This window comes from Ptychodera flava, chromosome 4, assembly GCF_041260155.1.
Source record: "Ptychodera flava strain L36383 chromosome 4, AS_Pfla_20210202, whole genome shotgun sequence".
Lineage (NCBI taxonomy): Eukaryota > Metazoa > Hemichordata > Enteropneusta > Ptychoderidae > Ptychodera > Ptychodera flava.
The window spans coordinates 23,186,532-23,207,830 of NC_091931.1; the positions used below are offsets into that span (position 1 = coordinate 23,186,532).

General features: G+C 38.9%; 1 protein-coding gene across 1 annotated transcript; it reads right to left on the reverse strand.

Moving 5' to 3' along the window:
- Window positions 1-397: 397 nt before the first annotated feature.
- Window positions 398-21,253, reverse strand: LOC139131214 (prokineticin receptor 2-like). The gene is made up of 2 exons (XM_070697186.1): window positions 20,720-21,253; window positions 398-3,058 (listed from the first exon to the last, which is right to left on the reverse strand). The coding sequence occupies exons 1-2, from the start codon at window positions 21,148-21,150 to the stop codon at window positions 2,365-2,367; spliced, it is 1,125 nt and encodes a 374-aa protein (XP_070553287.1). The 5' UTR covers window positions 21,151-21,253; the 3' UTR covers window positions 398-2,364.
- Between the last annotated feature and the right edge of the window lie 46 nt (window positions 21,254-21,299).

The window sequence follows — 21,299 nt, forward strand, 5'->3', positions numbered from 1 at the left end:
ATTAAAATGAATATCTGAGGACAGTGTCGCTCAGCGCATCCAGCAAGAACAGTCAGTAGATTAACGTGTAAATATTTCACCCTCAACAGGGAGTGAAGATTCAACAGGTTCAATACTTGATAAACTTAGTGGACATTTTCAGTTATTCAGTACGCTAATAAACTATATATATACCTTTATCGTCTCACTTAGTTTCTTTGTTTGTTTGAAATGGTCTTCATTCCTGCGTAATGTAGACCTCCGGCCATTATATGAGATTATAATTTTTACGCGTTTTCCAGACACAAGTATATTTTTAACAGAAAAAATATGGTATAATATATTTTGTTTGTTTTTCTTGCAAAAAAGTAACAGAGTGAATGAAGAAACTCAAGAAAGTACAAACACCACGTGGCATCAGGACAACAACTTTCAATCGATTACATTCACAATTCCCTAAAATACAATTTCAAACCAGGGCATTTATTTCAAAATGATAGTTTTAAACAAGCGACTGATTTAAAGAAGCTGACGATTGTTTCAGACATTTTAATAGTATGATAAAACAAGAGTTGTGTAGCACAGTTCAAAAAAAATAAAGCCCGACTTGAACAGAAATACTAACAGAGACATGACATCAAATTGTAACCTTGCGAATTATTATGTCGATAAAAATACATATTCCGAATGGAGTACAGTGCTCGATGCAGAATACATATATAATAAAGAGCATTTTAGTGTATTGTAGATTTTGATATTCCTCAGAAGAAGGGAACGCCATGAAATTCAGACTAGAAGCTAAGTCAGACGTAAATATCAACGTGAAGAATCGTGACACAATGAATAATTACGGTTGTATAAAAATTAAAGAGCTGCACAAGATCGAAAATTGATGGCCGAGGCAAAGAAAATAATTACCAAAGTAGATGAGGATATGATTGAACACTGGACAAAAATATACGGCAAATTGTAACCAATAACGTTTTCGGGGTTTTCCTAAGGCCGTCTGCAGTGTTTGTTTTTCATTACTTCCCGAATATTGGAAATCGCGCGCCGGAGGCAAGGAGCGAAAGGTCATACAGAAACACCTTGGCGGGCAACCGATGAAAACTACAGCTGAATATTTGGCAAGTATTTATCTATTGGGATTAGCATGGTTAGCAGTGCAGTCTCGCGGCTGTCGCTAGAAATATCAGCCGCCTTCAAGAGTTATCCTGAGCATAATTGGCTAGATTTCGGTGACAGCACGTGCGCCGTTGAGATGAATTTTGAATAAGTATTGTTTTAAAATTAGTAGATGTTATTTTGATGCTGGTAAGAAGTTCTCCCTGGCCTATTTACTTAACGTTTCTGTGCATTCTGCTATGTTCTCATGTAGGTCAGGATTCTGATGAATGTCGTTCAAGTCAGCTCCAAATCCTTTATAGTCTGAGGCCATAATTTGCAATTTAGGCACATTCGTCTTTTTGGTGAAAAGTAATTATACACTATATGCCCAAAGATATCAAAGAATATGTCGAGTATTGCCTTTTGTGATTTATCATCTTGATATATTTCTTAAATGTGCAAATCATAACTATATAGAAAGGGTGAATCATTGACAAAATTTCCAAATGATATTTTTTATCTCGTTATCTTGTTAGATTTCATCATCCTGGGTCGTGTTTGTATATCCCATATCATTTGATATGCTATGATTTGCACTAGTTAGGCTGAAGGTTTAAAACTTTTTGTGAAAAGTAGCATCGCAAAAAAAGTGCAAACGCAACCGCCCTGGACGCATAACTATGAAATTGATGACTCAGGGAAGAGGTCAAAATTTAGCAAAAAGGTGCAAAATAAGATACAGGTAAATAGATAAGTAGACTGAAAGATCAAATCATGCATGGGAACTCTGCTAACTCTAACTCTTAACCCCTAAATGGTAAGGGTCGTAGACGGCGGAGCACCTATACATGACGTCACGAATATTTCAGTCTAACCTTTGACCTACAAGTACACAAAAATGAGTGATGTTGCGTATTATGCAAAGAATGGGTGCATCCGGTCATTGTGAGCGTTAAAGGGTTGCGTTCGAGCTCATTTTCAAATTTGAAATATCAAAGACATAGACACTGTTAAATATAACCCTGTGAATTTCAATCGTTCCGTGGTGCCAACTTCATATAGCTTGAGCTGTGTAATCGCTCGTACTACAGGAACTTCATCTTTTTCATCACAAGTTATTAGAAATCATACGTAACAGAGACTGAGTTGCTCTGGTCCACCCTTTTAATACTCGATCAAGTTCATGTAAATGTCGATACTGAAATAGCTTTCTGATAACTTTAATTCATGTCATCAACCTGGTTCAAACAGACAACTTTGTCTGTGTGAACCGGGTAATCATGTCTGATTCTGGTTCGCATTCGGTTGTTCAATAAACTGTATGTTGGGCACAACTCGCTGGCGACGCCGCTTCTCCCTCAGTCGTCTGAAATCTATCGGTATCTGTCGGATCTTCCTCCTCACGTTGTCGTTGAGGAGGACGTAGACGATGGTGTTGACCATGCTGTTACTCATGGCGATCGACTCGACCACGTAGAAAATGCTGATGCTGTGAACGAAGTCGTGGTGAAGCAGCGGGAAGAAGTCCCTGTAAACGGTGTAGCTGTAGTACGGCAGCCACGAGAGCGCGAAGATTACCACCAGAATGACCAGCAGACGGATAGTTTTCTTCGTCGAATCGGCGTTGCAGTTAGGCACGTTGTGGGGCTGGCGGACGACGGTTGGCGTGAAGCGATGCTGCCAAAGCTGTCGAGAGATGCTGGTGTAAAAGAACGCCATCAAACCCAAAGGGGCGACGTACTCGCCGATAAGAAGGAATACGTTGTACGCCTTCAGGGCGACTATATCGGACTGTTTCCAGAACTCTCCGCAGTAGTACATCATGACGCCGTTGTCCCAGAACTGAATAGTCTTGGTGAACATGGCCGTGGGCATCACTATGGTTGCAGAGATGGCCCAGATAGCAACAATGGCTATGCAAGCAGCCATAGCTCGCATACGGGGTTTTAGCGGATTCACGATGACAATGTATCTGCGAAAAGAACAAAATAATAAAGGTGTAAAACTCAGGTGTGAAAGAAAATTAGAACAGCCTTTTTGATTTTTTTCAACAACAGATTAATTTGAAGATTAGCCAAAGTGCCGTCAACAAAATTTACCTGTAACACCGTGGTGTCTTGGAAGAGGTTTTGTTGTAGCTTGGATAATCTAGTTGCACGTGAAAGTAAATGCAAGTGTAAATATACCATTATACATAGTGGGTTCACGAAATTCACATATCCTTCCGATGACACCGTATTGGCAAACAATAGTGAGTGAGCAAGCACAGACGGTAGATGACCCATCTAGCATCTGTGGGTCAGGTGATCAGAGGTCGCAAGTAAACAGAGAGGAGACCTTTTATAGAAGTAGTATTTTTTTTAAAATTCTTATTTGGCAACCTCACAGACACAAAAATAAAGATGTGTGAATTTCGTGCTTTCCCCTGCGGTAATAACCCATTTTGCACGCGTGTGGCATACACAGAATTTGCAGTTCGGCTAGTGCTACATGGAGCGAATCGCAGCCAATTTGAGTATGTATGCCCGCCTGCGGACTGGTCTTTGCGTCTATATTTGATAAACATATATGTATTGCTTGCGTTTTAAATTGGATTTCTCAATAGTTCGAGCACTCATACCGTAATGGGAAAGTGGACTTCAAAATTGGGCGATCGCCTTAGAACGAAAATTCAGAGCCTGGAGCCGAGTATTGTAACGTCGCCGCACGCGTATTTGGTAATCAAGCAGATGACGAAAGGAATCAACTCTAGAAAAACGAAACGTATGCCAAAATGTTCAAACGGGGTACTTCAGAAAAACACAAAAATGCGATTTCAAAAGTTGCCATGGGTTGTTTTTTAACCATTTCGTATTTTTACAAGTCTTGCAACTTATTGTCATTATGTTGTAGTGGTATAATAGTACCTTTTCCTTCTTATTTCAATTTTAAAGGTCAAATCTGAGTTGTTCTAAATATAATATTGGCAAACACAGGACTGCTGGCATACATATCACCCAACGGTGTAATGACAAGACAGTGAAATTTCACATGGAACTTTCACATGTATTCCAGTATAACACTATGTCGGTCATTTACGCAATGTGGACATGACAAGGAAATGGACTTCGACTTCGAACAGACAATAGACTTCCTCTTGGATTTTCACGACAAAAATCCGGTGTCTAAGTTATACAAAGAATCTTAAGAGCGGCCTTGTCAGCTATTTTTCGACAGTAGAAGGAACTAATTTATCGTAAGCACTAGCCCTAGGGACAGGGTATGTCGAAAGAGACACCATAGAACTAAGAAAAAAAACTCGACGATTAGAACGAATTTAGGATAATTGGATGGTGAAGTAATGTCGATTTAATCTGCAAATGTAACCTCTCCCGCTTTTCTTTTTACGGTACATGCTTGTTTTTATGAGTAATTTTCAATATTGCAACATTCAGCTATAGGGCACCTAACACTTCTAAGAAATTTGAAAAATATAAAGATCCAATTATCCAAAATTAGTTCCAATCTTATTAAAAATAACTGGTCAGTGGGAATTACAACGACTGGTATATTCAACTATTTTATTGAAGTATTTTCGAACAATTTTCGCTTTAGAAACACTTACTTTACTATTGTGCGTATGTGCATCTATACATAGTAAAATATTCCTGTGTCAGATGTTGTTTGTGATAAAAACGTCGGACGATTCATACCTTACGATTGCCGAAGTGAAAAGTGTAATGTTAAATTTGAAGGACAGCGTTTGGAAATTTAAAAAATCAACCGTATCTTCTTTTTCCAGGTAATTTTAGTTGTGTTCAAAACTACAGCAACAATCGAATACGAACGTTATTGTATTTTGTCGTTCTTTAAACGATTCCTCTTAGCACTGGAGATATTAAAGATCAAAAGGTTTTCAAGCTTCGTCCAGCGCCGGTTTCGTAAGCGCGAAATACCACTTCAGCCGAAATGTTTATGGCCAGTACTGACACCTTAAACCAGCAAGAACGCAAACAAAATGAACCGTTAATATGAAGGTTAAAACATCTGAAAAGGATAGCATCATTATTTACTATATGAGAGATAGTATTTATGACTAAAAAGCGTTTAGTCTACTTTTTAACTCATAACATTTGTTCAAGGAGATAAGTTGTTTGAGAGTACAAGTAAACATCATCTTTATTTTCATTTATTAATGGGCTTTCAATTTCTTCTGGCCCTACAAACTTCTCGAAAGCCGAAACAAAAGGAAAGAAATGCCAGTAAGAATGGTAAACCTTACTAGAGCGCAAACAATACACAATATATTCAGAAGCGACACGTTGTGAGCAAAATACTTTCCCGCTATGTATACTTCATCCTTTGGACGACCAAAACGGCACCGATTCTGTATCTACGTCTTCATTTGTGCATGTGTGTGTTTTTTTCGTCGAAAACCATATCATTCTCAGAAAGAATGCCACAAGCACATTCCAAATAATATGATTGAACGTAGCCTGAAAGTCTTTTTAACATGCACGTCTCTTTACCAGCTCGAAAGTCTTTTAAACATGCACGTCTCTTCACCAGCTCGAGACGTAGTGACGGGCCTTGTAAATCTGATTGATCGTGACCTTCTTGGTAACGCCAGACTTTTTCGTGTGTGAACATTGTTTTGTCCATGTATTCGGCCTCGATCTAAAAGCGGGGGTATTCTGTAGATCCAGCATGTGCATGCTATCAGATATCTGATTTCAAAGCAGAACCTTACTTGGGACGCTTACTTAAAAGTTATTTATTTTTATGATTTCCGAGTGTGGTACTGAACTCATGCCTCGTGGACGCGTGAACCTGTTTATGACGCTGCTTGCGAAACACAACGCCACGGTTTACGTGTGCCACTTAATTTACTTCAAGGTTGAAGAACAACACGTCTGCTAGATTAATATTCGTTCCATGGGTTCGTAACGTCCAAAACGTCATCTGATATTTCGGACGCGTTTCGGCAACTCTCTAATTGGCCAGATTCGAAAGTAAACGCTCCACTATGCAACGATCTTCTTAAGCTTCCCTGCGCCACCTGGAACGCTGCCCGGGTGAATAATTTATACTGCAGCGGCTGAAAGTACTAGAAGTCTCCTTATAAGCGCCTGAAATGCGTGTTGAAAAACGGCGAAATTTTCATGAGGTAATTTTATGAACAGACAAAGAGGCGTGAGAAGCCAAATTGATTGAATAAAATACTCACTGGACATTTGTACTCCCTCCAGATTATATTTGGTTTGTTAATTGCAGTGTCTTATCTCAAACAGATTCAGGAGATCTGTAAGTGTAATTTTCTCCTCGTTACGTATTTAATTTAATGTACAGCTAGATTTACTGTTTTTGAAGGTGCTCTGCATGTCATTGATAGACATACGCATGACAAGCGTGCTCAAAAAAAAGATGAGAGTATCATTGCCCATCGCTAATGCACTAATGGCTAATCATTAAGAACAGAAAGACTGACTGTGCGACTTCAAATAGACGCAAATGCCTATTCTGAGTGCATGAGTCAGGCATGGTCTTTGTATGTGTGTGTGTGTGTGTGTGTGTGTGTGTGTGTGTGTGTGTGTGTATTCACGTGACGTATTCTGGCGAATCGCGACACGGAATGAGCATGTGGCGTGTTATAAATGGAAATAAGTGACGAAATATAATGATTTTCACTATCGAATGGTGAATGAATACATAGTGAAAATCATATTTCGTTACTTATTTCCATGTATATATATATATATATATATATATATATATATATATATATATATATACAAACACCTCTCTATAAGGACACTTCTTCTATCACCTTAGGTGTCCTTAGACAGGTTCATTATATATATATATATAATATATATATATATATATATATATATATATATATATATATATATATATATATATATATATATATATGTACGGTTATATATATATATATATATATATATATATATATATATATATATATATATATATATATATATATATATATATATATATATATATATATATATATATAACCGTACTCTCTGTGCCCAAGTTCAGAGGTTGCCATAAAGCCATTACGGTGATAACCGGGAGGGCACATTGTATACATTTTGTGTATATATATATATATATATATATATATATATATATATATATTATATATATATATATATATATATATATATATATATATATATATATAAATGAATATATTTATGACAGACAGTATAAGTAGAGCGTTGTAAATAACAAATTAAGTAAAATTTCATAATATCTGCGTCTGTGCGTGTTGTGACATGTGTATTGTGTTATGTTCTCCTGTCCATCTACCCTCTTGCCTCTGTCCGTAGCTTTGTCTGCGGCAAAATCAGCGAACTCAACTATATTGGTTGATGGAATTATCAGAATGTAGTTTCCCCGCGATACAACTGCCAGGGTATAGGTGCGCTTTTGATCTCAGTGGCTTCTTCTTTTCCTTGTACATGTTAAGGTAGAACCCGCCTCAGGACACTCAGGGATTCGAACTTTCACATTTTTACAATACCTTTTGGTCCGTGTCCCACTATAGAGAAGAGGCTCGTCATGTTGGGGCTCACAATATATATACAGCTTTATGTATTTGTTGTTGTGAAAAGCGAACAGTTAATTCCCCCATAGAGATAACAGCCTGGCGGCCATTTTGAATGCCAAGGTTTTAGCTACGCCACACCTTGCACAAAGACCCCTGACTTTTATCCTTGACTTTGTTGTACGTATTGTATACTGTGGGTTTTGTTATGTTTATAGTTTATAGTTCACCTCAACCGAATATTAGAGGGCTGATGCAACGAGTATGAGAAGGCATTCTTATCAGAAGGGGTGATAGAGCGGGAAATCTCTCTCAGTGTCCAAAAGCTCATATTCTGTTACACTGAATTTCCATTTATTTTAAAAAATGTAGAATGAAGACGCAAGGAGAAAAAACATAAATATTGACCTTTGAAGATTAGTAACGGTGAACGAGAACTCCTAATATTCCGTATTGGAAAAATAAGTGTCATTATGACAGTGGTCAAGCGGCGAAAATCAGCCGAACGAATCAGACGACCGAATAAAGTACTGTACATGTGTCTATTGGCTCACATTATCTAAACAGACATTGCTCCTTATAAAAAAAACCACGAGGAAAACTTCTCTCTGGACAAGATTGGCTTCTCAATCCTTAAATAATTGTTTTTTCAAAATTGATTTTATATTAATGTCTAATTCACTTCCGTCTCGAGGTGAATTGCGCTTTCCTTAGTGTTCTGACACTGCCATGCAGCTAGTGAGAGTGGAAGTGTCACAACTCACTCTTATACCGGAAAAATTTATGTTTATTGTAAAAAAACAAACTGCATTCTATTACCGCCGTCTAAAACTTGATAAGCACTCGCTGCTTCGTGTGCGCCCATAATGACTTCATATTTTATTGAAATACATTCATCACTGCCTTAGATCTTTTCGATGTCGATTTCGAATCTACGCGTTGCCGACGTCATTGCCTGTATAGTTAATACAAGGCCGATTACAGTGTTTTCGCTATTGGATTTTCACAAGACAGCTATACAATAGCAATAGCAATCGACGAGCAGGCACAGATCTAGCTTTGACTATACTGTAGATAGTGGCATTTTCCACGTCTTAGCGTTTCTGATGACGTCACAGTGTGCCCGCGCACAATAAAGGCTTATTGCCAGTACGCGCGTCTCGGAGACTTGTTATGTTGATGCAAACTTGCTATGCGGGTGTCGCAGTGAAAAGTTAGGGTTAGAAGTTAGGCTTACTGGTAAGCAATACCAACATGGCATATTTCTGCATCTTCGTGGCATTACCCCCCGTTTTACGCGTTCTGAACCCATCCAATAAGGTGTCCTTCCCCGTCGAATGTGAGATTGAAATTCGCCAAAGCAGCAAGTTTCTCTGTGACGTCAATGCCCGGTCCATTCTTTTGCATCAATAACAAAATCGTCACAGCTTGCGCTGCGGCCCGGAAATTTGCTAAATGCCACATTATCCCGCTTTTTTTCTTCAAGAGGTAACATTTTTCAGATGTAATGGATTCTCGTCTTCTGGACATCCGTCAGTCTTACCTGAAAGCCACTTTGCGTATATGGCATCCGGATCGATCCAGAGATAATTATCATACTATTTGATGTGTGTGCGTGTGACAAGATCAACTTATCTGATCGTGATGTGCCTGAATGAAAATTCACAACCAGGGTTTATTACCCTATATTGTATTTGTACTCTATGTCGCCATGTGAAGTCGGCTTGTGTGGAGGAGTAAGGGCAGAAAATTGCAAAAATTAAGCTTCTCTTTTTGAAGCACCCTTGCTAGGAGATGGGTATTTAGCTGATGAGTCTGGAGTTCCGATGTCGTCACTATAGATGAATAGATGTCGTATGTTTTGAGGTCGAATCAGATTGAGATTTAATGAAACCCTGGGTGGATAATTATACTTTGTTCGAAGTTTGTAATATATGATACATATGTATGTACGTTTGCGAGTTTGGATGTGCTATAGTGCTTCATGAACTTTACAGCGTGTTGAGGGGTATATAGCGGTCAGAAAATCGCAACAACTTAGCTCGATAATATTGAACCTCCGTATTTAGAGATTTGGCAGAGCATTCTTGATTGCCGCTTTCTTTCCTTCGTTGTGGGTTTCGAATCAGGTCGAGAATTTAATGAATTTCTCAAATCCTCAAATCCTCTCCCGTATAACCATTTATATCGTACCGGTGCCTCATTTAGTCCTGATCTCCCATAAATGACTCAATTTTACGATGAACTCTCGCAAAGACTCAACAGCTTAGTAGTGGTAGTTTGTGGTATCGCATGCAGAAAACAAGAACAACCAGAAATTGAGCAGCATCGCGACAATCGTATCGGACACAAAAAGTTTATCCGATGATCAGCATGTCACATTTCCCACACGCCCCTTTATTTCATCCTTTCATATCATTTCCTAAAACACGTCCACCCAGAAGGCGGATTAACGAATTGTGCCATCACGTTCCTTCGTACAGATTGCTCGAAGAAGATGAAATGAAGATCGCATTAACAGAACGCACTTTCTATCTTTTTGAAATGATAATGCCCATATTCCAGTCATGAAAATGAGTGAAAGAAATTATCTTGTCGAAAATTGTTAAAGGAACCCTTACGATGTTTTTAATCGTCAAGTGGTCAGGTGCACACATGGAAAGAGTTTCACAGTACTTATCCGTTTTTATCCCATTAAGTGCATGAAGATACCAGTGATACTTCAAAAAAAAAAGAGAGTCGAGGGGATCATTGCTCATTAGTTCCGTATATGTCTTACTAAGCTGATACATCGCTTAATACATATAATATTACATATATATGTAATATATATATATATATATACACACACACACACATATATATACACACACACACACACACACACACACACACACACACACATATATATATATATATATATATATATATATATATATATATATATATATATATATATATATATATATATATCGAAGTAGAGGTGTCCTCGTGGGAAATTACAGTACTTAATGCTAAGCAGAGCGTTATAAATAAACAGATTACTTCAAACTACAAAGTAATGAAATCTATTACTTAAGTTTCATGCATCCTGCAATCCTCAGATTGCAGGTTGCATGAAAATTAAGTATGAGATTTCATTACTTTGTGATTGAAATAATCTGTTCAAATATATATATATATATATATATATATATATATATATATATATATATATATATATATATATATATATATATATATATATAATATATATATATGCCCTAAGTCTACCCTCATCCCAATAATTTATAAGTCTGAATCAAGCGGGTTTTTTTGCGACTTTGTCAATAGCCATTAACGGTAATTTGACCTCACGTGGTCCTGTGCATAGTGTGTTCCATAATCCAATGAGTATAGATTACGGGGAATGCAGGTCAGAATGATAACACCTTTATCACGGACCTGATAATGTTCTGTACGGTTGAGTCTGCTAAACGTTGAATTTATATAAAGATTTGTCATCGCGAAAAGTGGCTTTACTTCTTTTGTTCAAAGAGAACGTATGAATCCCTCTTGATTTTTTCAAAATAGATGTTGCGCCATTGAATGTGTAATCATCCGTACATTCACCCCAGATTTTCTGTTGTCTCTGCTCTATCGAACACACCCGGTGGCGGATCTATCTCCGTGAAATTTATACTGAGAATAAGCCTTCGGCGAAGAATACAAAAAAGCAGCGTTGATCTGAAGGACATGATGCCCTGGAAGTACTGTAAATGAGACCGTTTATAATTTGTATTATCTAGACTGTAGAATCTTCAACAGATCTCGCATGTCGTTCAAACTGTAGGATTTTACTATTGCCAATTCGGCTGTGTCTTAACACCCCCCTCCCCGGGTGGAAAGTCCAAGGGACGTCTCCCAGGAAAATACAACACTTTTCTGTTTCAGACGTAGCTCCCATGCTAAAAAATCAGACCAGCAATGAACTATATTGAAGCGGTCAACTTAATATTAAGTAAACCTTCGCTGAAAAAGAACGATATAAACAAGGAAAAGGGTCTCCGACCAAACATTTCTGAGCTCACTCTATGCTTAATCTTGTTTGTTTTACTCGAGGGGCCGTGAGTTAATCCATGAAAAGAAATTCTCGTGTTGCCGATTTGTGTTTAAATACATACCCATTTACCACGGTGTATATTTTAAAGCCCATTAATTACGAGTTTTCTTTTTTATTATTTTCGATATGCTGGTTTAGGATCAAATACAGTTTATCTAAAACTGCTTATCTAAGTGTGATAAAGCAAATTAGATTTTAAAATAATAAATAATTTTCGAGTTTCAACTTAAATACGACCCTGCAAATGCACGCGTCAGCGACCGAATTTATATGACCAGTAAATGCATCACCAAGGATTGAAATAGTGACATTTTAAATGATAAAATGACTTATCAACGGGATTCTAAAACATCTCTCCCATGATTGTACGGTAGTTTTAGTAAGCGAAATGTAGAAAGATATAGTAATGGGGCTTTGACATGATTAAATGCGATGAATTGTGGACTAGGTTATGTATTTCTGTAAGGTTAACACCTCTCGCTCTTCACCGCCATTCGCAAAACCATGGTGTATTGTGAGACGGTTAAAGATAGATAACGCTAATTGATTTAGGCAGAAAGCAAATTCGTTTAAACTGATTTGAATACGTTAGAAAAATGTAAATTAGCTAGGAATGTATAGATTTCTAGAAAAAATCGATGCACCACAAGTGATACTTTTAGTAAGAGTGTCTCACTGTCTGTGAAATATTTAGCCAATATTTTGGGGTTTTTTTTCCTTCATAGAATCTTTGCCGTGCTAAACTGAACCGAGACTCCTTCACAGTGAGGCATGCAAGGTTTTGAACGTTCGAGTTCTGACCTGACCTGGCGTCGACCAATCGACCGTTGGAAATGAAAAAGCACGGTTGATTAAAACCACCTTGAGCGAAACCTTCTGTTCCGGCGAACTCGTGGACAGTTGGCCATGCCGTGCCTTCTGAACAATTTCCACTTGATATGTAATGCATGGTTACGTACTAATTATTTCTCTCATGCAAGTGAAAAAAAACCCGCGCTGTCTGCAGGCCTTACTTTGTATTTAGTACTTCATACTAGTATGGTTTGAGAACCAAGTATAGCCTTCCGCATTACGTACGACAACAGGGAGGTCAATGAGATTTGCCCTCTCAACTTATCGATAAACAAAGCGGAGACTCAATTTCTAGTATCTGCAAACTAATATGCAATAATAAATTGAGAGTTTGGCTAACAGACCGGGCTACATTGTGGCGCCCATTTTCACATAATGCATCAATAATACTTCAGCCTTTTGTCTGTTTCCTTCGTGGAAATTCGAAGATTGCCTGCGCCATCAACTAAAAGTCGAACTCGTGTGATATGGTCGTATATCGTCTGTGGACTTTCATACAAGATAAACCCTGTAGATTGTTGAAACATGCACACCGGAAGCATTTTTTCATTCTGCTACTTAAGATAATAGCAAAATGCGAGCCATTATGAATATGTTTTATTTTTATTTCGTAATAAGTCATGTGCAGTAACTGCTGAATAATGCTGTCTAAGCAAATGAATAAACATAATAAACAGGCTTGGTTATTAAGATACTAACCTGTGTTAACCTTTTATTAATACCGAGATGTAATTTCGCTTGTGCTTTCCTTGGGACAAGAGGCTGAAATCACAAGACTGTAATTATATGAAATGTATAAGTACTTTCAATAACAAAGAGAATGTCAGCCGAAATTACAGTACTGTTCCTTGATTGCAGCGATTTACGTTGACTCTCAATTACTGGGAAAAAAATCCCGTTAATGCACCATTTAAACAACAGCCTACATTAGAGCCCTTCGGGCTGGTACAGACGTAATTGTTTTTGCATTTGAAGATGTGAATCGGAGCGCGCGGTCACAGTCTTCAGGAGTAGGAAATGGACATGAGCAACAGCGTAAATGAGCGTTGCAATTCTATACCTTAGCGTTTGATGTTTATGCCTTCTGAAATTCGGTCGCAATGACGTCGTATCCGTTCGGTGAAATTATAAAATCTGTGATTTGCAAGCTTTGGTAAAACTTCTCTTCCACATTGCACGGCAAGGTGTATGTGCTTGAAAATTTGCATAATGATTCAACGCCGTATCCCTGATAAAACTACAATGTTTTTATATCGTGTTAAACGTGATATGAATTAACCGATAAGATAGCAAGCAACTTACTAAAGACTGAGAAGAAGGCTGTAGTACTGTATTGTTAATAATTCAACATGTGCTTATTTTTGATGAGAAATATTGCCCAAAGAAGTGGGGTATATTGATTTGCCCAAGGTTTTGCACTTCCTGTCACGTGATTCTAATTAAAAAAAAACAATGGCCGTAATATGTGTGGAGATGTGTTTGCAATATCATGGCCGTCAAATGCAAAAGTATGATGGTGGTCAAACGACCAGTATTTCACATGAAATTATAAATATCAAATGGATTTATGGCGAACATAAAAAGACATGATGACATCATGCAGGCGAGGAGGTGCATCGTATATGCACTAAAACCTATACTTCGTGTCTGGTCAATCTCTCTCTCTCTCTCTCTATATATATATATGCCGACCCACTGAAGGTAAAAATCCTATCCAATAGGCAGGCTCAACGATGGTCACTTTGCGAGATTCACTTAGAATCACATAGGAATGTCATTCCGTTCACAGTTGTTGGTCAACGTTTTATGTTACAAAGAGAGAGAGAGAGAGAGAGAGAGAGAGAGAGAGAGAGAGAGAGAGAGAGAGAGAGAGAGAGAGAGAGAGAGAGAGAGAGAGAGAGAGAGAGAGAGAGAGAGAGAGAGAGAGATGTCGTCTTGGGAAATCACAGTGCTCGATGCGGAAGGCAGAGCGTTATGAATAATAACACAAATTACTTCAAGTACATTACTTTGTACTGAAGTATTTTATGGTATTAGATAGATAGATAGATAGATAGATAGATAGATAGATAGATAGATAGATAGATAGATAGATAGATAGATAGATAGATAGATAGATAGATAGATAGAATACCGAGGTCTGAGGTACTCCGGTGATAAATAGTCGCTATATGTGTTGGTTAACATAATATACCTTGCATAAATACTACTGTATTTTGCAATGTGAGTGTTGCATACATTTACAGTTTTAGTTATTATAATCACAAGAAGGCTTTTCCTAAGTGGGCAAACAGCAGAGAATCGATGTATGGGACTGGTTTGATCGATGTTACACAAATTAATAGAGTGGAGAGATACGTGTTATTGATGGTAAATCCCGTAAGATTGAGCAACATCGTGCAGCATTTCTCAGAACGAAAGTATCGACTTTGAAAATGGATTTGGACGTTCATCGAGAATCATAGGCACTTAGTGCATGTATTTCGACATCTGTTCTCCCTCAGATTGACCGCAAACAATTCTAATACCGGCTTTACTTTCTACCAATGAAATTGCTTCCATGATACTAAAAGTAGCTCTTTAGTTTTACTGAAGTTTGCTATGAAACGAAAAATCTGCTGCTTTGTGAAAAAGAAATCAAGTTAATCGTTAAAAGGTTTACGCCCTCGCATCCATTTGCTTTTCAACTTCCGTCGTTAAGGAACAGACGCTTAGATTAAAAATAGACATTTTTTATGACTGGGGACAAACAACAGAAATACACATAAAGTAGTACGTATGTGTTAATTTTCGAAAGTAAACCTTGAAAGTAAAAAAGGAACAGACCAGCTAAAAGAAAATTTACGATTATAATATTTCACAGGGTACGTGCTTACTCTATGCATGATCAATACCACACGATACACGAATATACTTCCGTTATTTTCGCGTTCTAAAGCAGCTCGCTTCAGTTAGTTTGATTGATAACGGGGGGGGGGGGGAATATGCAAATTACGTCGCCTCCGTCTACAGTGTACGGATCTTCGAAAAGTGGAGTGTTTCTTCGCAATAAGTATCTTAATTAAAGGGGAATTGAGAAGAATGCAATTCTCTAATAAAATATAACCACTTCAGATACGTCATCTGTGGTATTCAATTGAAATTCACTCTTTGAGTAAATGGCGCATTTTATTTGAAAAAAAAGGCCAATCAGTATGCAAGTCACGTAACATACTTGCGTGAAAGGAATGCTGGAAATCCCCAGATGATATGATATGGCCGCTTTCGGTTCCCTATTCTAAAACTGTAAGTTTTAGTATTTTGCAAATTCATTAAGCTTTGCGTCTCCCCTTTTTAATGGCTTATGATTAGCTATGAATTTATGCTGCTGCAGAGACATTATTCCGGCAACATCTGCGAACACTGTTTATTGCGCTGTGCAGGTGGACAACTCTGCGTGGTTTGGTGTACGATCATTACCTCCCCGCACCGAGATTCCAGGCTACCGAACGACTCTCATTATGTTTTCAAAACTGTGACCACGGTTGACTGGAAAATTGCCCTTACTTATCGGAAAGTGCCGGAACATTAAGTAATGTTATTATTATAATATAATACTATTATAATATTCAACACCTTCAGACGCGACAATATTGATATCCTTCACAGTAAAGCTTTTCTTTTAGGGACCGTCTCAGATTGTCGCATAAGTTCAAGAAACGAAATTCCTTCATTTAGATCAAAACCCCCTCCCCATCCCACTAAACGAAAGTTCAAAAATGTGAAATGTTGATGTCTGCTTGAGAATACAATGTAGTACTTTGCTATAGCTGCTGAAAAGTATGTTTCCCCTGACCACATTATATCGTCAAGTAGTCGATCAAACTTGAGTTCTAACCATCGTAAGCATGACACGAACGAGTTGGAAATAGTTACGGCAAATATTGTTGGTACGAGTGCGCAGTTTTTATTAATTTTTTACACACAATGTAAAGAGAACTTGTAATCACAAAATAAAAGTGCGAAATTGAAGTTCACTAATTGAATGGAGGTTAAACCCCCTGCCCCTGTAAACGAATGAATTTCGCTTTTTGAACTTAGGGATAGTCTGAGACAGTCCCTTACGCAAGCGCAGTGATCTTTCGCTTCCGAGTTCACACCCGGGGAGCTTATATCATTCCTATTTCTGTAAATGTCTCTGTGTGTCTGTATGTACGTCTGTCTGCGTCATCAGTATATCAATGCCGACCGCTCAAGATGAATCTTGTAAATAGGTCTTGTAAATAGGTCTTGTAAATAGGTAAATAGGCTCAAGGTGAATCTTGTAAATAGAAAGAACTGAATCGCTGTCTCAGCAGTAGCTATTACAGTGTCAAAATTGATGATCTTACAGATATGAAGACATGTGTAAAACGAATAAAAACTTGTCAACCGCGCGCACTACATATGCTGAAGTGCGGGAGCATTTTCGGTTATCATTATGGAAGTATTTACTGCTTGTCATCGTCAACAGCTGGTGAACGGTAGAACTCATTCATCAAACAGAACTAAATCTTGAGGGATCTGCAATCCCCGGTGCATGCACATTACCACAGTGGCTGCTACGGGCAGATTGTGATCCTGGTCTACCATTCTGTTTATCTGTCTCTCCCGAGATTTTGGCCGCAATGGGTTATTGTTGTTCAGCTAGCTGTGGCTTGGTCGTCAAATCTTACTTGCCGACCTGTTTGAGTGTCAGGTGATCGTCACCTCGCTGTCGATGATTCTATCCGGTCTTGATTAAATTGTCATGTCCAAAGACGCAACAACCTACTACAGCTGTACGAGTAGACACCTACCGCACATTCAAATAGCCGCCCTTCGCGCCATTTAGACAACAACAAGAGTCCCTCGGGCTAAAACAACATATCTTCTCAAAGGGCAATTGAAATACCACGGACAATCAATATGCTACAATTTCCTTATGTCTCAATCAATGTCAAAATGGCGTCTGAAGATCACACTGCTATTACGAAGAAACGCTCAAAACTATCAGAAAATCCACTTATATGTTACAAGCAAGAAATTCATTTATAGAACACTCTTGGTTTTTTTTTGTATACTAACACATTACTCTTGACAGCATTCACGAACAGTGGCCTCTTCCTGCCGACCAATTAAAAGGTAAAAATCCTATCCAATAGGCAGGCTCAACGATGATCACTTTGCGAGATTCACTTCGAATCACATAGGAATGTCATTCCGTTCACAGTTGTTGGTCAACGTTTTATGTTACAGAGAGAGAGAGAGAGAGAGAGAGAGAGAGAGAGAGAGAGAGAGAGAGAGAGAGAGAGAGAGAGAGAGAGAGAGAGAGAGAGAGAGAGAGAGAGAGAGAGAGAGAGAGAGAGAGAGAGAGAGAGAGAGAGAGAGAGAGAGAGAGAGAGAGAGAGAGAGAGAGAGAGAGAGAGAGAGAGAGAGAGAGAGAGAGAAACAGACAGAGAGACAGAGAGACAGACAGAGAGAGACAGAGACAGAGAGCGAGAAACAGACAGAGACAGACAGAGACAGACAGACAGAGACAGACAGACCGACCGACAGACAATAGACAGACAGACAGATAGAGAGAGAGACAGAGAGAGAGAGAGAGAGAGAAAGAAACAGAGGCAGACTGAGAGACAGAGAGAGACAGAGACAGAGACAGACAGACAGACAGAGAAAGAGAGAGAGACAGAGAGATTCGCTGCATTATTAATGAAATTCAATGCGAATTTTCAGCTTACTTAAATTCAAAAAATCATTAAAAGTTTTTGTGTTAGATAATCAGCGAGTTTTCGCAATATGGTGAAACATTAGCGATTAAAGAAGTATTGCAAGTTGTAGTTATTGAAAATTAATGTGTTAGCAAGTTTTGGCATCATTTCCGATGCCGAGTGTTACCCTCGAGCTACTTCCGTCGTTCACTTAACTGTTCGGGATCGATTACTGCGCCCCTTCTTCAATTAAAGCGTATGGTATCAATGACGTATGGTATCAATGACGTATGGTATCAATGACAAATGCACGAAAACGAGAAGTGCAGTCTCCATCAGTGATCTGGACAAAGTCCGCCAAAAAGTTATCATTTGCACTCATTTTGTGCGCTCGACAGAATGACCGTGATTCGAGCTGAACTTGATGTGGTCATTCGCATGCTCATGGCAAGCTAAAGTTTTGGGTAAATGACTAAATGATGGATCGTCTTCCTAAACGACGGGAGAAGGGGGGGGGGCATATTCAGTTCGCATGAGATCTAAAGTTGATTAATGATGAACTAGGAGCACGTCATAGTCATTTCATGATATATACACTGCAAGATTCACATCTTGAATTAGATGTTCCATGACGGAGAGCTTGGATCTAGAAAGAGGGGTTTAAATTTCGAACATGCACGATATGTAAATCTGGAGATCGCAAAAGTTGGTTGCAGTGCCGCGCTGAGGATCATGAATGTCGAGGGCTTCACGGCGACGCTAATTGCCATCTCCCGACTCCTTGGCTAATTCACAGGCGCAAATCAGCTCACCTGGTCCGGCGTTTTGATGTGCATTGCGATTATCCGTATTGCGAGAAGTTCTTACAGTGGTCTGAGATGGTATGAGGTAGAGGGTAGACGGAAATAAGGAGAGGCAGATATACGTAATATTGATCGAGATTGGGAGAAATAGAAAGAAAGGGCGGAAAGGCGACTAACCTAACAGTTTGGAAACGTTCTTCATCATTAGACGATGTAATCGTTGCAAATCCATGCGACTATTTCAGCGAATCGGAATTATTGTTCAAAAAAAATAAACCGCGTTGTTCACGACAGAGTTTAATGAGTCCCTTTGCTTAAGTTTCCATACGTTGCTGTATATGTGAAGGATTGTCATGTACACTTGGCCTCACTGAACAGGCAAATTAATAACTTGCGTATGCACGTCGCTTTCTGAGGCGCTACATTTAGTGCTCAGCTGTTGTTTTTGCCCGATATCAGCTGGCTCAGCATGTAAGTGAACAGTCGGACGCAAATACATTTCCAAAGACACGCTTCATTCGATAAGAATATACCTAAGAAATGGCGAAACTGAATGTTTTGAGGACACGGTCATAAGTTAAAGAAAGGGAGGGGGGGAGGGAGAAGCCCACTCTAAGAAATGTAGAATATTGTATCATTTAACTTTGGTTGAGGCTTGTTTTGATCTCTATTCCTTTTCATATATCGCAACCTCTTATTAGCCGTCATTTGATATCAATAAGTCCTAACACACACCTCATAATGTTGCATCTGGGAAAATTTTCACAAAGAGTATATGTCTTTAGCCATATGCAGTGAATCATGAAAGATATTGTAACGAGACTTTTTTGTGTAGCAACAAATTATCCGAAGCCCAATTCCGGTCACTACTTGTAGTAAAATGAATGCTTCACATCCGGAATCCGAAACTAATTTGTATGTGGTGCTCTAGTCCAGGCGTCTCCTAGTGATTTTCGTAGCGCAGTATGATGAATCAAAATGATGAAATTTGAGCAAGGTCTACCAGATTCTAGCAGTCGCGTCTAATTATTCAATTATCAAAAGAACAATGTGTCATCACGGAAATGTGATTTATAATAGTTTAAATATGGAAAATGCTCGTTCAAGGTCATCTCATGGATCTTTTCATGCGAAAAAGTAATCGATATGAACTTGGAGCTACGAATAGATAAAGCTATATTCATTGCCATTTAAAAAACAAACCATCTGCATTAGCTCATCTGCTGCTTCCCCTTCTTACAGTTACTGCGAATGTAATAACTTTCACTGTCTCTGTTCGAGAGTTGAGGCAAACTTTGCCAATCTGTCAATTCTGCAAAAGGATATTGCCTGAAAAAAATGTCCCTTCCCACGTGCACGTGCGCCTACCCCCCTCCCGCGGTACCTTAATCAGGTTAATCCCTAAATTCAAACTTGTTTGAATGCCTGCAACATCCTTTGCCGTATTCGTGAGATTACTGAGAATTCGTTGTGCATTGAGATTGGAATATTGCGATGCGGAGACGTAAGCGTCAGAAAGCTACATTCATCTACCGCTGAAGGTTGCCAGGGTAGAACAATTTACTGAAGTCACGCGACAATATACTGATTATAAGACAACAAATCAAAACCTCACCTGTCGATCGCGATCACGAGAAGCGAGTTCGTCGAGACGTAGAGCGAGACGAGCTTAATGTAAGCGGCTGCGACGCACATGTCTTCACCGAACGCCCAGTTCTGTTTGATGTAGTACGTCAAATTGAACGGCGCGCAGAAGACGGCCACGAGGAAGTCAGAGGCCGCCAGGTTGGCGACGAGCAGGTTCGGTACCGTTCTCATCTTGCGGTGCCGCAACAGGACGTACATCAACATCGCGTTGCCGACACCACATATCGGCATCATCAGGGAGTATACGATGCAGAGTATCACTTTGGACGCCGGGTGTACCTCGGGTATGACAGCGAGCGGCTGCAAGTCATAGTGCAAGTTGTACTCGTAGTAGTAAGTATCGTAGTAACCATCCTCATTGACGTTGCCGATGAATTTGCTCTTGTCCGAGGCGTTCATGCTGAACGACTGAATCTGAACATATTGCGGAGTCCCCCAAGCTCATCTGATAAAAATCGTCTGTAGTGGGGGTCGTCTGTTTGTTTGCATTTCTTTGAGTGTGGTGTTGCGTCACATCCTCGTCGCGCAAAGAGCAGCTGGATGATTAT